The 16,053-nt window shown below is 31.7% G+C and overlaps 1 protein-coding gene across 1 annotated transcript; it reads right to left on the reverse strand.

Annotated features, from left to right (window-relative positions):
- Positions 1–6,539: 6,539 nt before the first annotated feature.
- On the reverse strand, positions 6,540–8,424 carry LOC108910490 (40S ribosomal protein S15Aa). Its single transcript, XM_018715096.1, has 3 exons — positions 8,346–8,424; positions 7,586–7,886; positions 6,540–6,677 (listed from the first exon to the last, which is right to left on the reverse strand). The coding sequence occupies exons 2-3, from the start codon at positions 7,882–7,884 to the stop codon at positions 6,584–6,586; spliced, it is 393 nt and encodes a 130-aa protein (XP_018570612.1). The 5' UTR covers positions 7,885–7,886; positions 8,346–8,424; the 3' UTR covers positions 6,540–6,583.
- Between the last annotated feature and the right edge of the window lie 7,629 nt (positions 8,425–16,053).

The following is a 16,053-nucleotide window of genomic DNA, read 5'->3' on the forward strand; positions in this document are numbered from 1 at the left end:
AAGTTTGCCTACCTTTCTAGTCTTCTTTTAATTTCGAATAATCCTATTGAAATCTTAAATAATCATTGAAATCTACTAAAATAACTCTGGAATCTCCTGAAATGTTTTGTAATCGGTTGAAAGATATTGTAATCTTGATTATTTATATGAAATTTGTAATTTTTTTTTAATCGATATTGAAATCTGCAGATACATTACAAGAGATTTCAGAAATTTTGTAATCTTCGTACGTTTTTTCCTTAGCGGATCGCCCCTCGGGATGTCCATCTATATTTTATATTTGCATTTGTACAATAAATAGCTTGAAACCTTTCGTTGATCGCTGAATATTAAATATTAAGTAAACTACGTTATTTTGCCTTTTCTAAGCACTTAATAGACCTGATTAAATCTTTGCAACGGATTTCAGTATATGGTGTATCAAAGTAATAAATCTCTATAGACAGAAGCTACTTCGGGAATGCCCCAAAGTTCTATCTCTGGCCCCATTATTCATTATATTTATAAATGACGTAGTAATAATTTTACGATAAATCCGGTGTTACTTATACATATACAGATAACCTGATTTTTTCTTTTTTCTGATACCAATAACTGACTTCGTCTCCGACATAACGGAATATTTTTATGATCTTGTTCCATTTAAGAAGAAATTAAATTTTAACAATCATATTTCAAACATAACTGGCAATGTATCTGAAGCTTTAGGTTCTGTCGCGGAATTTGTTATCAGAAGTACTGTTAATTTTACATTGCCTCGGTTCGATCCAAGATAGAATAAGTCTCAATAGTTCAGCGCAGTTTTTTAAAACTTGCAGCTTCTCGAATTATTGGTTTTCCTCAATCGCTTCTACTAAATCGCTTTCAACTTATTTCACTTGTTAATAGACGTAATATTGCTTGTTTAATATTTGCCTTTAAACTCCTTCATTATCAAATCGACTGTAATCAGCTACTAGCCACGGTTAATTTACAAATTCTAGAGTCACGTCACCTGGGTTTATTTTACCTAGACCTACCCACCCCAAGAGCAACTATTAGAAAGTACCTGCTCTCCATTACACAATATTTGCAATATTTACTATGTGCCCACTTCCACTCCAAAAAAATGTGACATTGTCTCTACTTTCATGTCTTTAATTTTTTTTAAGTATGCCATTCTTCAGATGAATGCAGCGCTTGACAGCTACCGCTTCTGAAATATTTAGTAGCACGGAAGTCAGCAATTAATTAGGTAATATGACTTTCTGGGTCAAAAGACTTTTTTCCACGAAGAATTTCTGAATAAGGAACGGTTACCAAATAAATTTAATGGCGGTTTCCACACGCTGCGCTGCAATGATCAGCGTTTATCAAATATTTATTTATTGTGATACACGGACTACAATACAGAGGAAACAATACCTTACGTTTAGTGTTTAATTTGTGCAATGTTGTCTATCGTCCTATATTAGTAGAAGAAAATAATAACCGATAAATTAATAAAAACATATCTATCCTTTTTATTTATCATCTTTTGTAAGTATTTAATTTATAGATATACTTAAATAATATCAATTAAATACTGCAACAAAAGCAGCATTTGAGTAAAACATCTCAAAACTAAATTAGGTAATTCCCGAGGTAATTCCTTCATAACAAATTTTTCAAAAAATCTAGGTTACGTAAATACAAATTTATAGGCATATAAAATATGATAAAACTCCCATTAATTTAAATACAATTCCAATATTGCACTAATGATACAAAAACATGGTGATCAATCACTAATAAATTATGGAAAGCTCTAGATAACTTGTAGGACTTTTGAACTTAAGATCGTAGACGGACATAAAAAAGTACATAATTAAATTATGAAAATAGTCTCCAGTTTGTTTACATTTCATTAAAATTATCTGGGAGACATGTAAATGAGTCATTTTTCAACTATTATCTACGAAAAAAAGGCCAACGAACTTATAAAAGCTCCAGAGAAATACAACCATTTTTTAAATCTGAATAATAAAGCGAAAGACTATAAAATTTTATGGGAAGCCGCATTTTTTTACTTAACTTAATATCTTTCCTGTAGGATATCAGTTTTCTTCAATATTTCGAGGTCTGAAATGACTAAACACATAAATATTTTACCTGCAGAAATTTCAAACAGTGTCAAATTATATTGGCTATTATTTGAATTGCATTGTTTCGTATTATAAATGTTCATTTGTTTTTGAAAGGCGAATTAAAAAGAAATAATTTAAATATGACCGTTACCTAAAACTAGGGAATAAAATACATTTTTCGATATTTATAATACAAACAATTTTATCGCAATTGCTTCGAACACAACCACGAACAGAACCGGTTTAGATTTTCTACCAATTCAGTTAGATTACGTCCAACATTGCAAAGAATGATTTATTAATGGTAGAAAGACTGCATTCTAATCTCCTGAGGTGTAAACTGCATATTATGCAATTCCATTCCATGTTATCCCAAGGATAACAGGAACAGTAGCATATCCCGCTAAAAAATAAGAAGCCACTAACCTGCTATCGAAGAAGGCAAAAAACACAGCAAACAAAAAACGATTAATCCATGTTTGAATCCCAAAAAGTTTCGTTGGAAGTTCCGCTCCTCTTGTTCCATGTTTAAAGGTGTTCTTTGTTTACACACAACCATGGCAGAAGTTTTAAAACTTGAACGAGACTATCTAAGAACTCACAGCTTCTCGAGGGGAAACATTTCACTTATGTTTACGCCGCAATTCACTTTCTGCACCAACTCCATTTTTAAATCACACACCGTAACAAGATGCGAAAAGTTTCGAAGACACCTGTGGATGCTGCCCAACGAACACACCGTTAACTTTTTACCTGGCCGGTTACTCGGTTCGTCACATCGTTAGGCGAGCACTAGCACTTCATGACACTTTTATCTTACTTTGTCGAGTTTTATTGGGTGTTTGACCGTATGAAATGCCACAACATATTCGCGGGACGTTACAGGAGACGCACCGAACACAGTCGCACACGTCGTAAATGCAAGTTTGTGAAGTGCATGTTTTCTGTTGAAAGTTTTGACGCATGCGCCGCGGCACAGGTAAGAAAGGCGAATGCCCAATGAAATATTTATCGGCGGCGGGACATCTAGCGGGCAGGTGAGGAACTGTGTTGGAAACAGCGTGGTGCGCACGTGAGTAAATAAACAGTTCAATTTTTTGCGGCTCACTCCAGTGCCGTGGGCGTCCCGTATTTCCAGACGCTTAGGGATAAAACATTTATAATTAATAGATTATATTTTACTGAGTGTTGCCAATTTATTAATTATAATCGAACTGTTTTTTATTTACACAAATGCTTATAGGTATTCAATTTCGTTGGGAGAAAAGTCTCGTAATTAAAAATTGCCTTACATCCATCAAAATATATATCTTCTTTTGTTTTACTTTAAAAGGTATTAAGCAAATTCAAATCAAGTCGTTAGTATACCTGTATGCTCTCTTATACCGAGCTAATATTAAAAATGTATATTTAAAAAGAATCTTTATTTCCATATTTATAATATATATAGGTAAGTATTATATTATTTATTTATTTTTTTCATAATTTATAATCGATTTATTTTGTTATTTAAATTTATTAATGTTTAGTAAAATATATTTTTATTAACTCCTATAGACCTGAAATTTTCTAACAACGCTCAGATGTTATTTCAAATGGAAAATATGTTTCAGTCAACCAATAAAATTAATTGACAATTATTATGGCTCTTGGTTTAAATGAAGCGTCATTGGTCTCATGACCTGTTGTTTTCCAAATAAAAAAGTTTTTTCATCTGGAATAGTTAACCAATTGTCGTGGTGCCATTATCTCCAATTACGCATTCGTATTCGAAGGCTATAAATATATAACAATGTTTGTATGTAATCTAAAAATAAAACGTTTTAGCGATTTCACACAAAAAAAGAAATTCGTGAACTAATTCATAAATAAATGTATATACCTGTTGCAGTAAACAATAACTAGGTACTCTATAGGCTATATGCTGTCTGCCCTAACTAGCATATAATTACACAGGCAATATCTAGTAAATATCCAGTAATTATTAATTTTTTATTTTGGATAATTATTAATTACTTGCTATTACATGATATTGATGGTGTAATTCAACGCTAGTTAGAGTATGTAGCACATAAAGTAGGTGTTTTCTGCAATATCAATAATTAGAAATATTGTCTCTGATCTGTATGTATAAGATTAGAAGTATTCTGCATAGATTTAAGTTTTAAATTCTTAATAAGAGAAAAAGTACACTGTTAACCCATGCAAGGAGCAATATCTTGCATTCCAGTCATTTTATATCTCTTAAGTATATATAAAATGTAAAATACCAGTTTAAATTTTTACGTGTTTATCTTTAGATGTTAATTTTAAACGCCCTGTATCTCAGAAACTTACCATTTGCCAATCCTTGCCCATGGAAACTTCTTTTCTTATTTTGAGATTCCATGAGGATCAGACAGTGTGGTTTTTTGCAGTTCTAGATAGGTATATTATGTATAGTTTTTCCGAAGTCAATTGAAGAACCAATAATTTCAAGGTACCATGCTCGGTCGCTATAAGCGGCAACTCGGCATTTGAAATATTTGAAAAACTTGTTCCCATATTTAATTAGCCATGCATAAACAGGTCTGGTCGAACTAAACGTGGAGATGATAGAAATGTATACACTCAGTTGAAGAATGCGAGCTCGGCCAAAGGAAAACGAGCACAGTTGTATTGGGCTTCTGGGCAACAAATCACAGCAGGTCACAAGCGGTTCATAAATTGCCAAGCAGTGCAGTGCAGCAGTGCGGAATTTGGTGTGAATCAGGCAATTTTAATTTATTATAGGCACCTGCTTCTATGAATCATTCATAGGTATTACAATTGCGTAAGGGAGAAATAAGATGGATATTTTGTTTACTAATATTATCACAGCATGGCATTTTGGAGACCTTTTGAAACGGAACAAAACGAAATTTAAAATAACATATATAATTAAAATATGTTGTTGGCCAAATGAACATATAATAGAAATTTTCTACACATATACAAATTATTATAACTTTTTACCTTTAGCAGAAAATTTTTTTAGGGACGCCTCTGAAACTCATTAAATTTTATTACCAGACGTTTTTTTGCATATTCAACTGATTTCGGAAGCTCTATACCTACTTGTAACATTTTAAAAAAATGTTACATGAGGTGGGTTTCTATTAGTGTCGGCTGGAGAAAACTAAAATGGTCATGCATATTTTGAAAATTAAGACTGGGATCCATACAATTTTTGAGGGGATTTTAAAGGTCATATAAGTGATGTAACGAATACTGGCATATTTTTTTACATTCGTGTTTGCAAAATTACGAATATTTTACGAATCAGAAAATAATCATATTTTTTGGCTGAAATGTGAAAATAAGACAAACAAAATATTACCTAATTTCTTAGCATTTGTATGCGTATTAGAAAAGTCTTCTTAGCTTCTTACTCCTTTTTTAAAAAATAACAAGTTTTTTTCACTAAGCAGTAGGTAACCTTGCAATTATATTTTTTTATTAGTCTACTTTAATATTAGGTAATAAAACTGAATAGTATTCGCATTCGCATGCGCGAATATCGGCGCCAGATATTTCTGTACATATTTGCAAAACATTTCCCATAACCATTTTTTTATTTTCCACGAAATTGTTTTTTTGTAGCTACCTATTCAAATTTTAATTTGACGCTAACATTCCACTTCTCAAATTTCGTAATGCCGTACTTTAAGAAATATTAAAATTGTAAGCAAAATAAGAAAAAAAATCTGCTTATAGTATTTATGAAAAAAAATTATTCCTCTATTTTAATTTTCTATTTCGCAACATTTATTAGAAAATTTTTCATGTTGACCCAGAAATAATTATCTAAAGAATGAGATGGGCACACTTTATATTCAACAGCTGCCATCATGGGTAGCAAACTCTATGGAGGCCTCTAAAAAAAAGCTTACACAATCAGTGACTTGATGTAAAATGTCAAAACCTTCACCGTTTCGTTTGATTCTAAAAAAAAATCACGCAGTCAGCAACTTACCAAATATGAGAATGATATTACTGGATCTTTTTTCACTGGGGTGGGCCGTGCATACCCCTGCTTCCTCCAGCTACGCCCATGGCTGCCTTAGGCTTTTATTTGCATAAAAATTCAATATTTTGTATAGTTTGAAATTGTATTCAACAGTTACTAAAAATAACATTTACAAAATTTAATCTCATAATTTTATTTTGTAACTTTTGAAATGTCTTGATTACTGCAAAACTAAAAAGTATGTAAATTAAAATGGATTTGAAAGAGATACAAGTTTAAAATTATCCATATTTGTTTTTTATCACAATTTCGCACTCTTTTATTAAGTTTTTCTTAAATAATTTGTATTACCTTTTTCATTTTTATATTTACCTTCAATATGCTCCAAATTTTACCTTTTTTAAATCACAGAATAAATAGAAGAATAACGAATTAAAACACACGCAAAAAACATCACATTTTTTAATAAGATTTATTAAATAACTTTACATTAGAAGAAAAACCCAAGGATTTTGCCTCCCAGATGTTTCCTTCTAGCTTCTTCATGGTCCATGATACCCCCACTTGTAGTCAGTACAACATATCTAAAAAAAGAAACAAATACAAAATTCATTATTTCAAACAATATCGTAGTGATGGGCAGAATCGAGTATTTTTAAGAATCAAGAACTCAGTTCTCGAATAGTTTTATAGAATCAAATGGTTCTTCGAGAATCGAGTGCCGGACGGAAGACTAGATGTTGAATGTTACGATGAGCAGAGGGGAGGTAAATTTAGCGTTTTATATATAAACTTTTGTGTACAATTATTTAATGTTGCTGCAGTGCAGTCGACGCGGCGAGAACTAAAAGCATCAAATACTTTCATCAAGTATTCAAGAGACCAACAAAAACTTTTAAGAATCGAGAACCACTTGATTTTTCCAGTCCAGATCTCCCATCACTACAATAACGGGGAAAGAAAACAACATTACTGCCATTTTCTTTAACAGTAAATATATTAACAGTAACTATATTTAAAAGTTAATTATACCTTGATTCCTTCAGTTTTAAAAATATTAATAAATAGTTTAATAATGTCTTTGGAGAAACGGAGCTGAGGATAGATGTTAGTTGCCAGATAATAATCAAGTTAAGACTATTATAGTGGCAACTAATGCTATGTCAGCACGGGTCTCCAAATTTGCTCTCCCTGCGTGCATCAAGAAATTTTGTATTGATAAACGAAACTTCTCAAATATCACAGGTTATTCACATTGATGCTTCTTGGCAGACTATGTACTTTATTTGACTCTGAACAAAGAAAAGCAACAATTCACAAAATGTGTAAAAGAATGTCCTTTGCAGTAGAAATTAGTCACTTAAAATTAAAAAAAAATAATTTCACCGACTATTACAACTGCCATTTTAGTTTTCTAACAAACCGAAATGTGCAACAAATCCAATTGCAAAATATGACATAAAATACCCAAATTTAACTTAACGCTACTTACCCAAACTGACGTGAAGGTAAAAGGTTATTTGTCCATTTTTCAATATGTGTGATTGGTACGTCAAACCTAGGTGAAATCACACCGCATTTATTTAAACGTCCTGTCAAGTTTACCACGATCTTCCCACTTCTGTGGTCGTCCACAATTTCAAATTCGCCGATATATCCATGTTTCATCATTACTGTTAAAAACTTAACTATAACTTTGGAGCACGGGCGGATGAGTACCTGCCTCTTGCCACGCTTTTCAGCATTGTTTATGGATTTAAGGGCGTCACTTAATACATTCATACGCACCATGGCTAAAAACAAGAAAAATTGGTTTAATATAGAGAAGGCTTGTCCAGAAAACTTAGAAAATGTGTATATTATTTATCAAAATATCTATAGTGTGTAACAAAATTTCAGAACTCCTAATTTATTAACCAAATAGATGAAACATATTATTGGTCAGAAATTGAGGTTACGAAAATTTTGCTAATAAATAAATAAAAGTTTTAGCAGCACATTACTAAAATCAACTCACTTGGAAGTTATTTATTTAAATGTATAAAATTAAACCAATAAAATATTAAACAATAACAATATTTTATGTTTTTTCAGTGGCAACTCTGAAACCCACCACTAGTTTTTTGAGTAGGTTTTCTGAGACTATCTATCTAAGATAGAGAACGAATATTCACGATAATGTAAAGCACAAACACAGATAAATAATATGCACTTAATTTCAAAAGCGGATGGTCATTATTTCCTTCAATTACCTGGGATTTATTTTGTGTTTATTAGGGAACCATTCACGTCCGCAAAACACCGAGAAAAGGAGTTCATTTTCTGTTTTACCGACCGAGACGTATGTTCTACCACGATCCAAAACTTAACACTATCGTTAAGTACGTTCCCAAATTTAGTTAAAGCGGTTTACTCTTCATTTTACGTGTAATCTTTCCACTGTATAACACAAGTCAGTACTTTACTACTTAAAAAAAAATAGTTTTAGAAGGCGTAAAGAATTGTGACATTGAATGAGTCGACAATTTTGAAAGAGTAATTTCTAGCAGTTTTGTGGAACTAATAGTGCAGTTAAATTTTTAATTTTTTATGGAAAATACCTACTGCTTTTCATGCAAAATGGACATAGACTACTTTGTTTCAAATAAAATTGTAAACGACTTGCTGAAACAGATCATGTAGCAGTAATTAAATATATTAATATCAAATTCACAAATAGAAAAAATAGTTTATGAGATGTAAAAACCGCCATGTTCTAAAGTAGATTGAATGTATGCAAAAAAATTGTTAGCAGCAACAATTGTGCCACGTCCTTCCTGATTTATATTATACTGTTACCCTTCTGCAACGTTTCAATTTTGTATCCAGAAAGACGTCTTTTACACAATTAAATATAAGAAAAAAAAAGAGATTAATATTCAAACTTTTTATTTATTAAAAAAAATAATACAATGTATAGATGCATGTATAATTTTTTAATTATTAATAAGAGGATACCTCTGGAGAAAAATTATTACAAAAAGCATGGTCACAACTATTTTAATAAATTTGGATTAACTATTGCACTGTAAAAAAAAGATTAATTAAGTACTTTAAATATTTCAATGGTTACATTACAAAAAAATTATTAAAACAGAACCGACTTCCTATAGAAAAGTTTAATTTTGGCAGTTTATAAAGTTATATCCTGATCTGAATACTACAAAGGACTAGATTAGAACAATGTCTACAGTTACTATAAAATATTGTATAAATATTATCCCATATTAATTTGTTTATTATAAACCTAAACCTCTATATACCTATACTATCTATATACAGTCTTTTGACTAATGTTGAAATTTATACAGTTTTAGTTGCCACATTCGCCAATACTTTTTATAGCTAAAGCGTTAATTTAGAAATACAATTAACAATTAAATTTAAATTAATTAAAGCGGTTTGTAATAAAATATTATATACATGATATTTGAATTATAACTGGAAAAAATGAAACAGGTTATTACAAGCACCGTTTTTAAGAAATTGCACCTTTAAAATCATTTTAAAATGAACATGGCACCCTGTTGAGTACTTATATGTATATTACCCACTCACAATCTTACTACATTTCATTTCTGAATAACATTATTCCTTAGGAACAATGGTACAGGGTGATCACGTGAAAAAGTACATCCGATGAAACTTCTTGTTTCTGAAGGTATGGGAAAAATAAAATTTGAATCAGCGACTAATTTTCCACAAGGATGTCTTTTATCACAAAAAAAAAATTAAGTGGCATATCAGAGGTACAGATACCAAGACTGTTTTTTTTTATGTAACACTCTGTATATTTTTACATATTCTGTTAGAATAATTGGATATGGTCGAAAGAACGTAAGTGTAAGACTTTCTTACAAACTAAGCAAAAATACACAGGATGTGTCATAAACAAGGTTAGTCTACACTGAAATATTAGCTACTCCATAAAAAGTTCAAATAAACATTTCTCTAACTTCATTCTAGCTTTTCATAAATAAAAGCCAACAATTTCACCAAAAGGATTTTCAACTGCAAATATCTTAACAAGTGATTGAAATCAATAAAAAAACATTAAACAGAAAAGTTTTACAACATTTTTTCTAGCAGCATAAAACACGGGTTTCGCAGTGGCTCGTCAGGTGACCTAAAATTTCCGTTTGGTTGTCCAATTTAAAATTATTTTTAATTTTATATAAATTTTATAATTTAGGTATAATTCTATACTGAAAGTGTATTGCGTTTGTTTGTTTAATACGCAGAAATAAACAGAATAGTTGCGCGGTGAATGCCTTCTAAAAAAACATTGCCTTCTTGAGCGTGAACATCAACCTCGAATCATACAACGTGAAGTACACGCAAGTGACGCAGATTGAAATCAGTCTATATTCTGCTTCTCTTCGTAGCATTGTTTACTGTATGGCAACGAGGTGGCCAATACATGATTAAACTACGGCGTCGGGGAACGAGTGACTCAGAAATTGAAGCAGCATCGCCCATCGCCTGCCTTTAACAGTTTATGTTTATACGATATTCGTCGCCCAGTGCACAATTATAACGGCTCTTTGTTAATATTTGTTTTGTATAATAATTGTAGAAATGTTTCCTATGTAAGTATGATCCAGTATGTATTTTATTGGAAATGCCATTTTCCAGATTGAAAATTGAGGACAAAAAGGATTTTTTAAATTGTGAGACGTGCTTTATTCTCTCGATATGGGAAAAAGGGAAGTCAAATGACGTGTACGTTCGAAAGTTTCGGAATGAATGGTATTCGGAGTATAAGTAAGATTTAACAATTTTGGGAATGTCACGCAAGATTGTCGTAACCACAAAGCTTCTTTGGAACGTACATGTACGATGTGCGTTAATGTTCGCAGAAGTCCACAAGCCAAACTAATACAGTTGAACTCGCTTATAACGAGCAGGGGATATAACGAGCACTTGGTTATTACGAGCAAATTGAAATGTCCCTTCCGAATTCCCTATGTAAAGTGTATTTTTGTTCGGCTATAACGAACTCCTATATAACGAGGGCTTGGCTATTACGAGCTTTGATTTTGGTCCCGCGCAACAGTGATCTCGGCTACAACGAGTTATCATAAACAGTGAGCTTGACTATAACGAGTTATCGTGGAACCAGTTTTTACACACATACATCAAATGAACGCAAAAACTTGTTATGACTAGTAGAAATAACAACATATCCGATTTTGACGTCTTTGACTTAGTTCAGTACGACATGGTAGACGAAAATCTCGAAGTGGCTGAATTCCCAAATGAAATTCAAATCACACAATTAGCAATTAACCCATCAATAGATGAAGAAAGTGATGAAGAAGAGACGGGAAGCGATGAGGTTACAGTTCCTTCGACACATTAAGCCATCTCTGCGTTAAAAACCATAGTATCATACGTCAAATTCAAATATCCGGAAAACGAGCAGTTCTTAAATGCCGCTGATCGGTTGCAAAGAAATATCAGTCAGGAGATATTAAGCAAAAGAGTGTTGCAGAAAAATATTACAGAATTTTTTCATTAATAATAAATGCTATGTAATGTAACTTACCTACAGTTATACGTATCTATGTTATGTAGATAAATAATATTATATGTTTGAAAATAAAAATACAAGTGCAATGCAGCTATAATTATGTGTCCAATAATTTTCAGCATAGTTGGCGACGGCGATGTCTATAAGGAGCACTCGCGTATAACAAGCAAATTTTGCGTTCCTGTGAATGTTCGCTATAACCGAGTTATACTGTATTTCTATTTTTTATGAAATCTAAATGAAAATCCTTCTCACGAACGTCAGTTTTTCAGTAATATTGCAAATGCAACTAAAAATTTCCAGATTCATTTAAAGTCGTTTGACCTTGAAAATTTGAACATTTTTGCCAGCAGTGCTTTTTTTTTCTTTTTAGTCAATCAATGAATATGCTCACCTATTCTCAATGTCACGAGCCGCCGCTGTTTGTTTGTAAGATAGAAATTACCAAACTGTCCCAAAGATAGGAAACACAAAAAAAATATATATGATTTTATGCACCTGTAAAGTACTATTCCTGTATGAGATACCAAAAAATATTAAGAAAATTTGGTTAGAACGAAAAACTGAATAGGAAAAATAAAAAACAGAATATTTACGTAGTAAAGTATGAGATATGAAAAACGAAAATTTTTAATTTGAGAAAAATATAAGGCAAAAAGTCATGGCATTTAAAACTTAGCACTAATATTTAGTTCCACATTCTGAGAAACCCTTCTTAATAACATTTTATAATATCTCATACATTCTACCAGTGAAAAAAGCTGAAATTGAGCATAACATCAAAAAAAGGCCAAAAAACATTAAAATTTTGTCCCCTTATTCAACTTTTTACTCCGAAAAACACTTCTTCATAACATTTCATGGTATGTCGTACTTTATTGGTGAAAAATAAAAATCAAATTTTTTTAAATTTCTAGGGTTTACTGGATTTTATGGATTTGAAATCACGACAGATTGTGTTTCACAAACAAGCTGGGTTAAATTTCAGAAGGTCATTTTCTAGGTCAACATATTTTTTCTCCATTTCACCTATCCAAGAAAGGCAGTATAACTAAAATTTCTGTGTCATGAGTGACAGCGACTGAAAATATAACACTGTTTCCAGAATTTAATTATGTGAATTTGTTTTCAAGGAAAACGTGTCCAAGATACATATCGAATCAATCATCATGAACTATATGTTACAAAAATTTGTATATTTGTTATGTTAAGGTATACTGTCCGAACTTTCGGTGTCGGTAAATTTTGGCGCTAAATTGGGGTTTCAGTTTAGTCTTGATGCTGCCGAAACTACGACCGAAACCAAAACTACGTTCATGACCTTTGATGCGGCCTTCGGGAGCGATCGGTATAGTGGAGAGTGTTGAGTCGACTAGATTACGCTCATACGCTTCCCCCTCTTATTTATTTATTTCATTTTTTAGATGGAAGAGTCTATTTTTGTCTACTTTACATTGTTAAGTACAAAGTATATTTTTTAAGTACACGGGTACTTCATTTGTATTATAATTATTTATGTGCCTTTTAAAATGATGGGTTGATAAGTTGATTGTTGCTACAAACTTGAATGTTCATACTTTGAATGTCAGAGAGACTGGTTAAATGATATACTTACATAATAATAAAGACTGATATCTATATTTATTTCTCTGAGTGAAATACATACCTCCCGAACCTCATCCCATATTAAATAGATAGTTTTTTTAGAGAAAACAAACACAAATTTGCATCTAGCTAAAGTGAATAGAAACTTACAACTTATACAAAAGAATTACCTTAAAAGGAAGTTTCGGTTTTGGTTTTGGCCGAAACTGATACAGAAACCGAAATTTGGTTTCGGTCATAAAAACTAATTTCGGTCGGACACTATTAAGTTATAACACGATTTTAGAATTTAATTAACCTGAGCCGTTTTACAAAGAAAATTGCACTTACCAAGATGTATCTATCACCCTGTACATAATGTGAATATCGGTACTACAAAAATTAGTATATTTATGTTTCAAATCACCCTGAATAAAAATCTACAACTTTTGCTCTAAAAACAATCGCTTATATTATTTCCCAAATTTTTGTGAGGAAAAAAAAAGTTCGTTTGAAAACATAAGAGCTACCAGGGTGTGAATGTGATGCTCAATTGTTTTTTTTTATATATAAAAAAGATAATTTTGTATTTTTATAAAAGATTAATGAAAAATTAACAAAAAATCATACTTTCATTTTCCGATATCTTCAAAAATAATAAAATTAGTCGAACATAAGATTTTCGCATGATGACTCTGTACATGGTACATGATGAAATATTGTCATTGTCCAATTAAGAAAACCTGTGGTAATACACAAAAATGCAATAACATCGTATAGTTTACTGTAATTAAAAATATTATTAATCTGTTTAAATACTGAATTGTACGCATATTGAAAGTTCCTGATTGTTTAAAATTAGTCTTCCCTTATCCGGTACACTTTTACACTGAAAAACGTATTAAGGGGTTATATCACTTTGAAAAATTTTTTTTGTTGCCTTAAAGTACACTAAAACATTCCAAGATTCATAATAAAAAACTTTTTTGCATGAAAAAACTCACAAATATCCGTAAAATTAATTTTTCCGAAGCAATTCCGAAGCGTAAAAATAGCAGATTTCGCTTTTATTGTCGATACAGCATTTTTGAATTTCGTGCTATAACATACCGATCATCGAGAAAATACTTCAAAAGTGAACCATAGATGTCATCACAAGCAAAAAAAAACGTTATTATACACGGTTGGAAAATCCACATGGTCCATCTGCCTTTACATGAGAGTGACAAAATAAAGAAAACCGTGCGATAGACAAGGATGGTTATATTGAAGACGTTTTATAATCTGAATAGAAACGGGAGGTAACTTCAGATTATGAAATGTCTTCACTATAGCCATTCTTGTTTATCACACCAATTTCTTTACTTTACTTTGTCGCTCTCATATGGACCATGTGGATTTTCCAGCCGGGTATACTGAATATAAGATTTTTACGATGGTTTGAGCACATGCGTCATCAATCACCTGTACACTGTAGTTCGACTTGTGCTATTATTGTGTTTGTGGTATTATTTGACTTTGTTGATTTGTGTGCAGTGATGAAATATGAGTGATAAGTTGTATGCAGGCCGTAAAGGTAGTAAAAATCGAAGTACAGCCCGTACGCGAAGTAAAATTGGAAATAGGCATCCGCCTAACTGTCATTCATTCGAGTGCGGTCTGGAGTTCGTGAGCGTGTCGCCGAAGAAACTCAAAACTTGATGATGATGTGTGAAAGAGAAGTGAATGAGTCTTTTGGGTATCGTTTCATTGACTTCATGACCATGAAAAGAGCAGGAAGAGCAAGATACGGCCTTGGAAGGGCAATTATATGGTGCTTGAATAGTTACATCATTCTCAAACTTCAAATACGTTTCTCCCGAAACTATGTTTTTGAAATTGGCGAGTAGCAGAACTCAAGAGTTTTCATCCGATCGATTTGAAAATTGAACTGTAACTTCAGTTTGGGAAAAAAATTCCTAAAATTATGATCGTGTGTACTTCGCTAGCTAAACTCATGCAGTTTATGAAAAAAAATTTTTATGCTTCCAGATCCAGCGATGGACCTTTGAAAAATTTAATTTTGTTCATGCGCTTCTATAGCCGCCATTCTGCAAGAAATTTTCAATTTCTTACTCCTAAAGAGTTGCTTAATAGATTGGTGTATTGGTAGTTCATGATTACCACAAAAAAGTACTCAAAAAAAATTCTTGAAAAAATCCTTTTTTTTCGGCTCCAAAGTGATATAACCCCTTAAAATACCAAAAGTTGATGTGATACCTGCTTTTCTCACAGTTTTTAAATAAACTTGAGGCAACCAACACAAAACCGAAGATGACTATTGATTGCCTATTCAATATTTCAGAATTCATTTGTAAAAACATATCTTGTCCATCTAAAAATCCCCGAGAGTTGAACGACTAAAGGAAAAATAAGTGAGCAGGACAATGTTGTCATATCTAGTTCCGAAACTTTATATTCAGTGTATTAATCTCATCATTTATCTCATGTTTTACATATGAAATTCAATAAAATGATTTAACTAAAAAAAAGTTTCAAGTTTTAATTAAAATTTTAGCTATACCCTGTATACCGGGTGACCACGAAATTACTACCCAGGCTCTAGCTTAGGCACGAAAAAAGATATCGATTTCAAATTTTGGGCATACGTATCATTGAATTTGATGCAAATTTCATAAAAACAACTGACCGTCACTTCCTGTTTGACCGGAAATGCCCTAAAGTTTGTTATTTCATATGGAACACCCTGTATATTATTTTTGTTTTAAATTCTGCTGAAGAAACTAACACTAAAATATGTATTA

The sequence above is a fragment of the Anoplophora glabripennis genome, unplaced genomic scaffold, assembly GCF_000390285.2.
Source record: "Anoplophora glabripennis isolate ALB-LARVAE unplaced genomic scaffold, Agla_2.0 scaffold376, whole genome shotgun sequence".
NCBI lineage: Eukaryota > Metazoa > Arthropoda > Insecta > Coleoptera > Cerambycidae > Anoplophora > Anoplophora glabripennis.

Bases quoted from the DNA above. Each gene is read 5' to 3' on its own strand.
- LOC108910490 (XM_018715096.1), bottom strand. From the start codon at position 7,884: ATGGTGCGTATGAATGTATTAAGTGACGCCCTTAAATCCATAAACAAT. The intron at 6,678-7,585 runs GTAAGTAGCGTT...TTCTTTTTTTAG, and splicing joins TTACCTTCACGTCAGTTTGG to ATATGTTGTACTGACTACAA.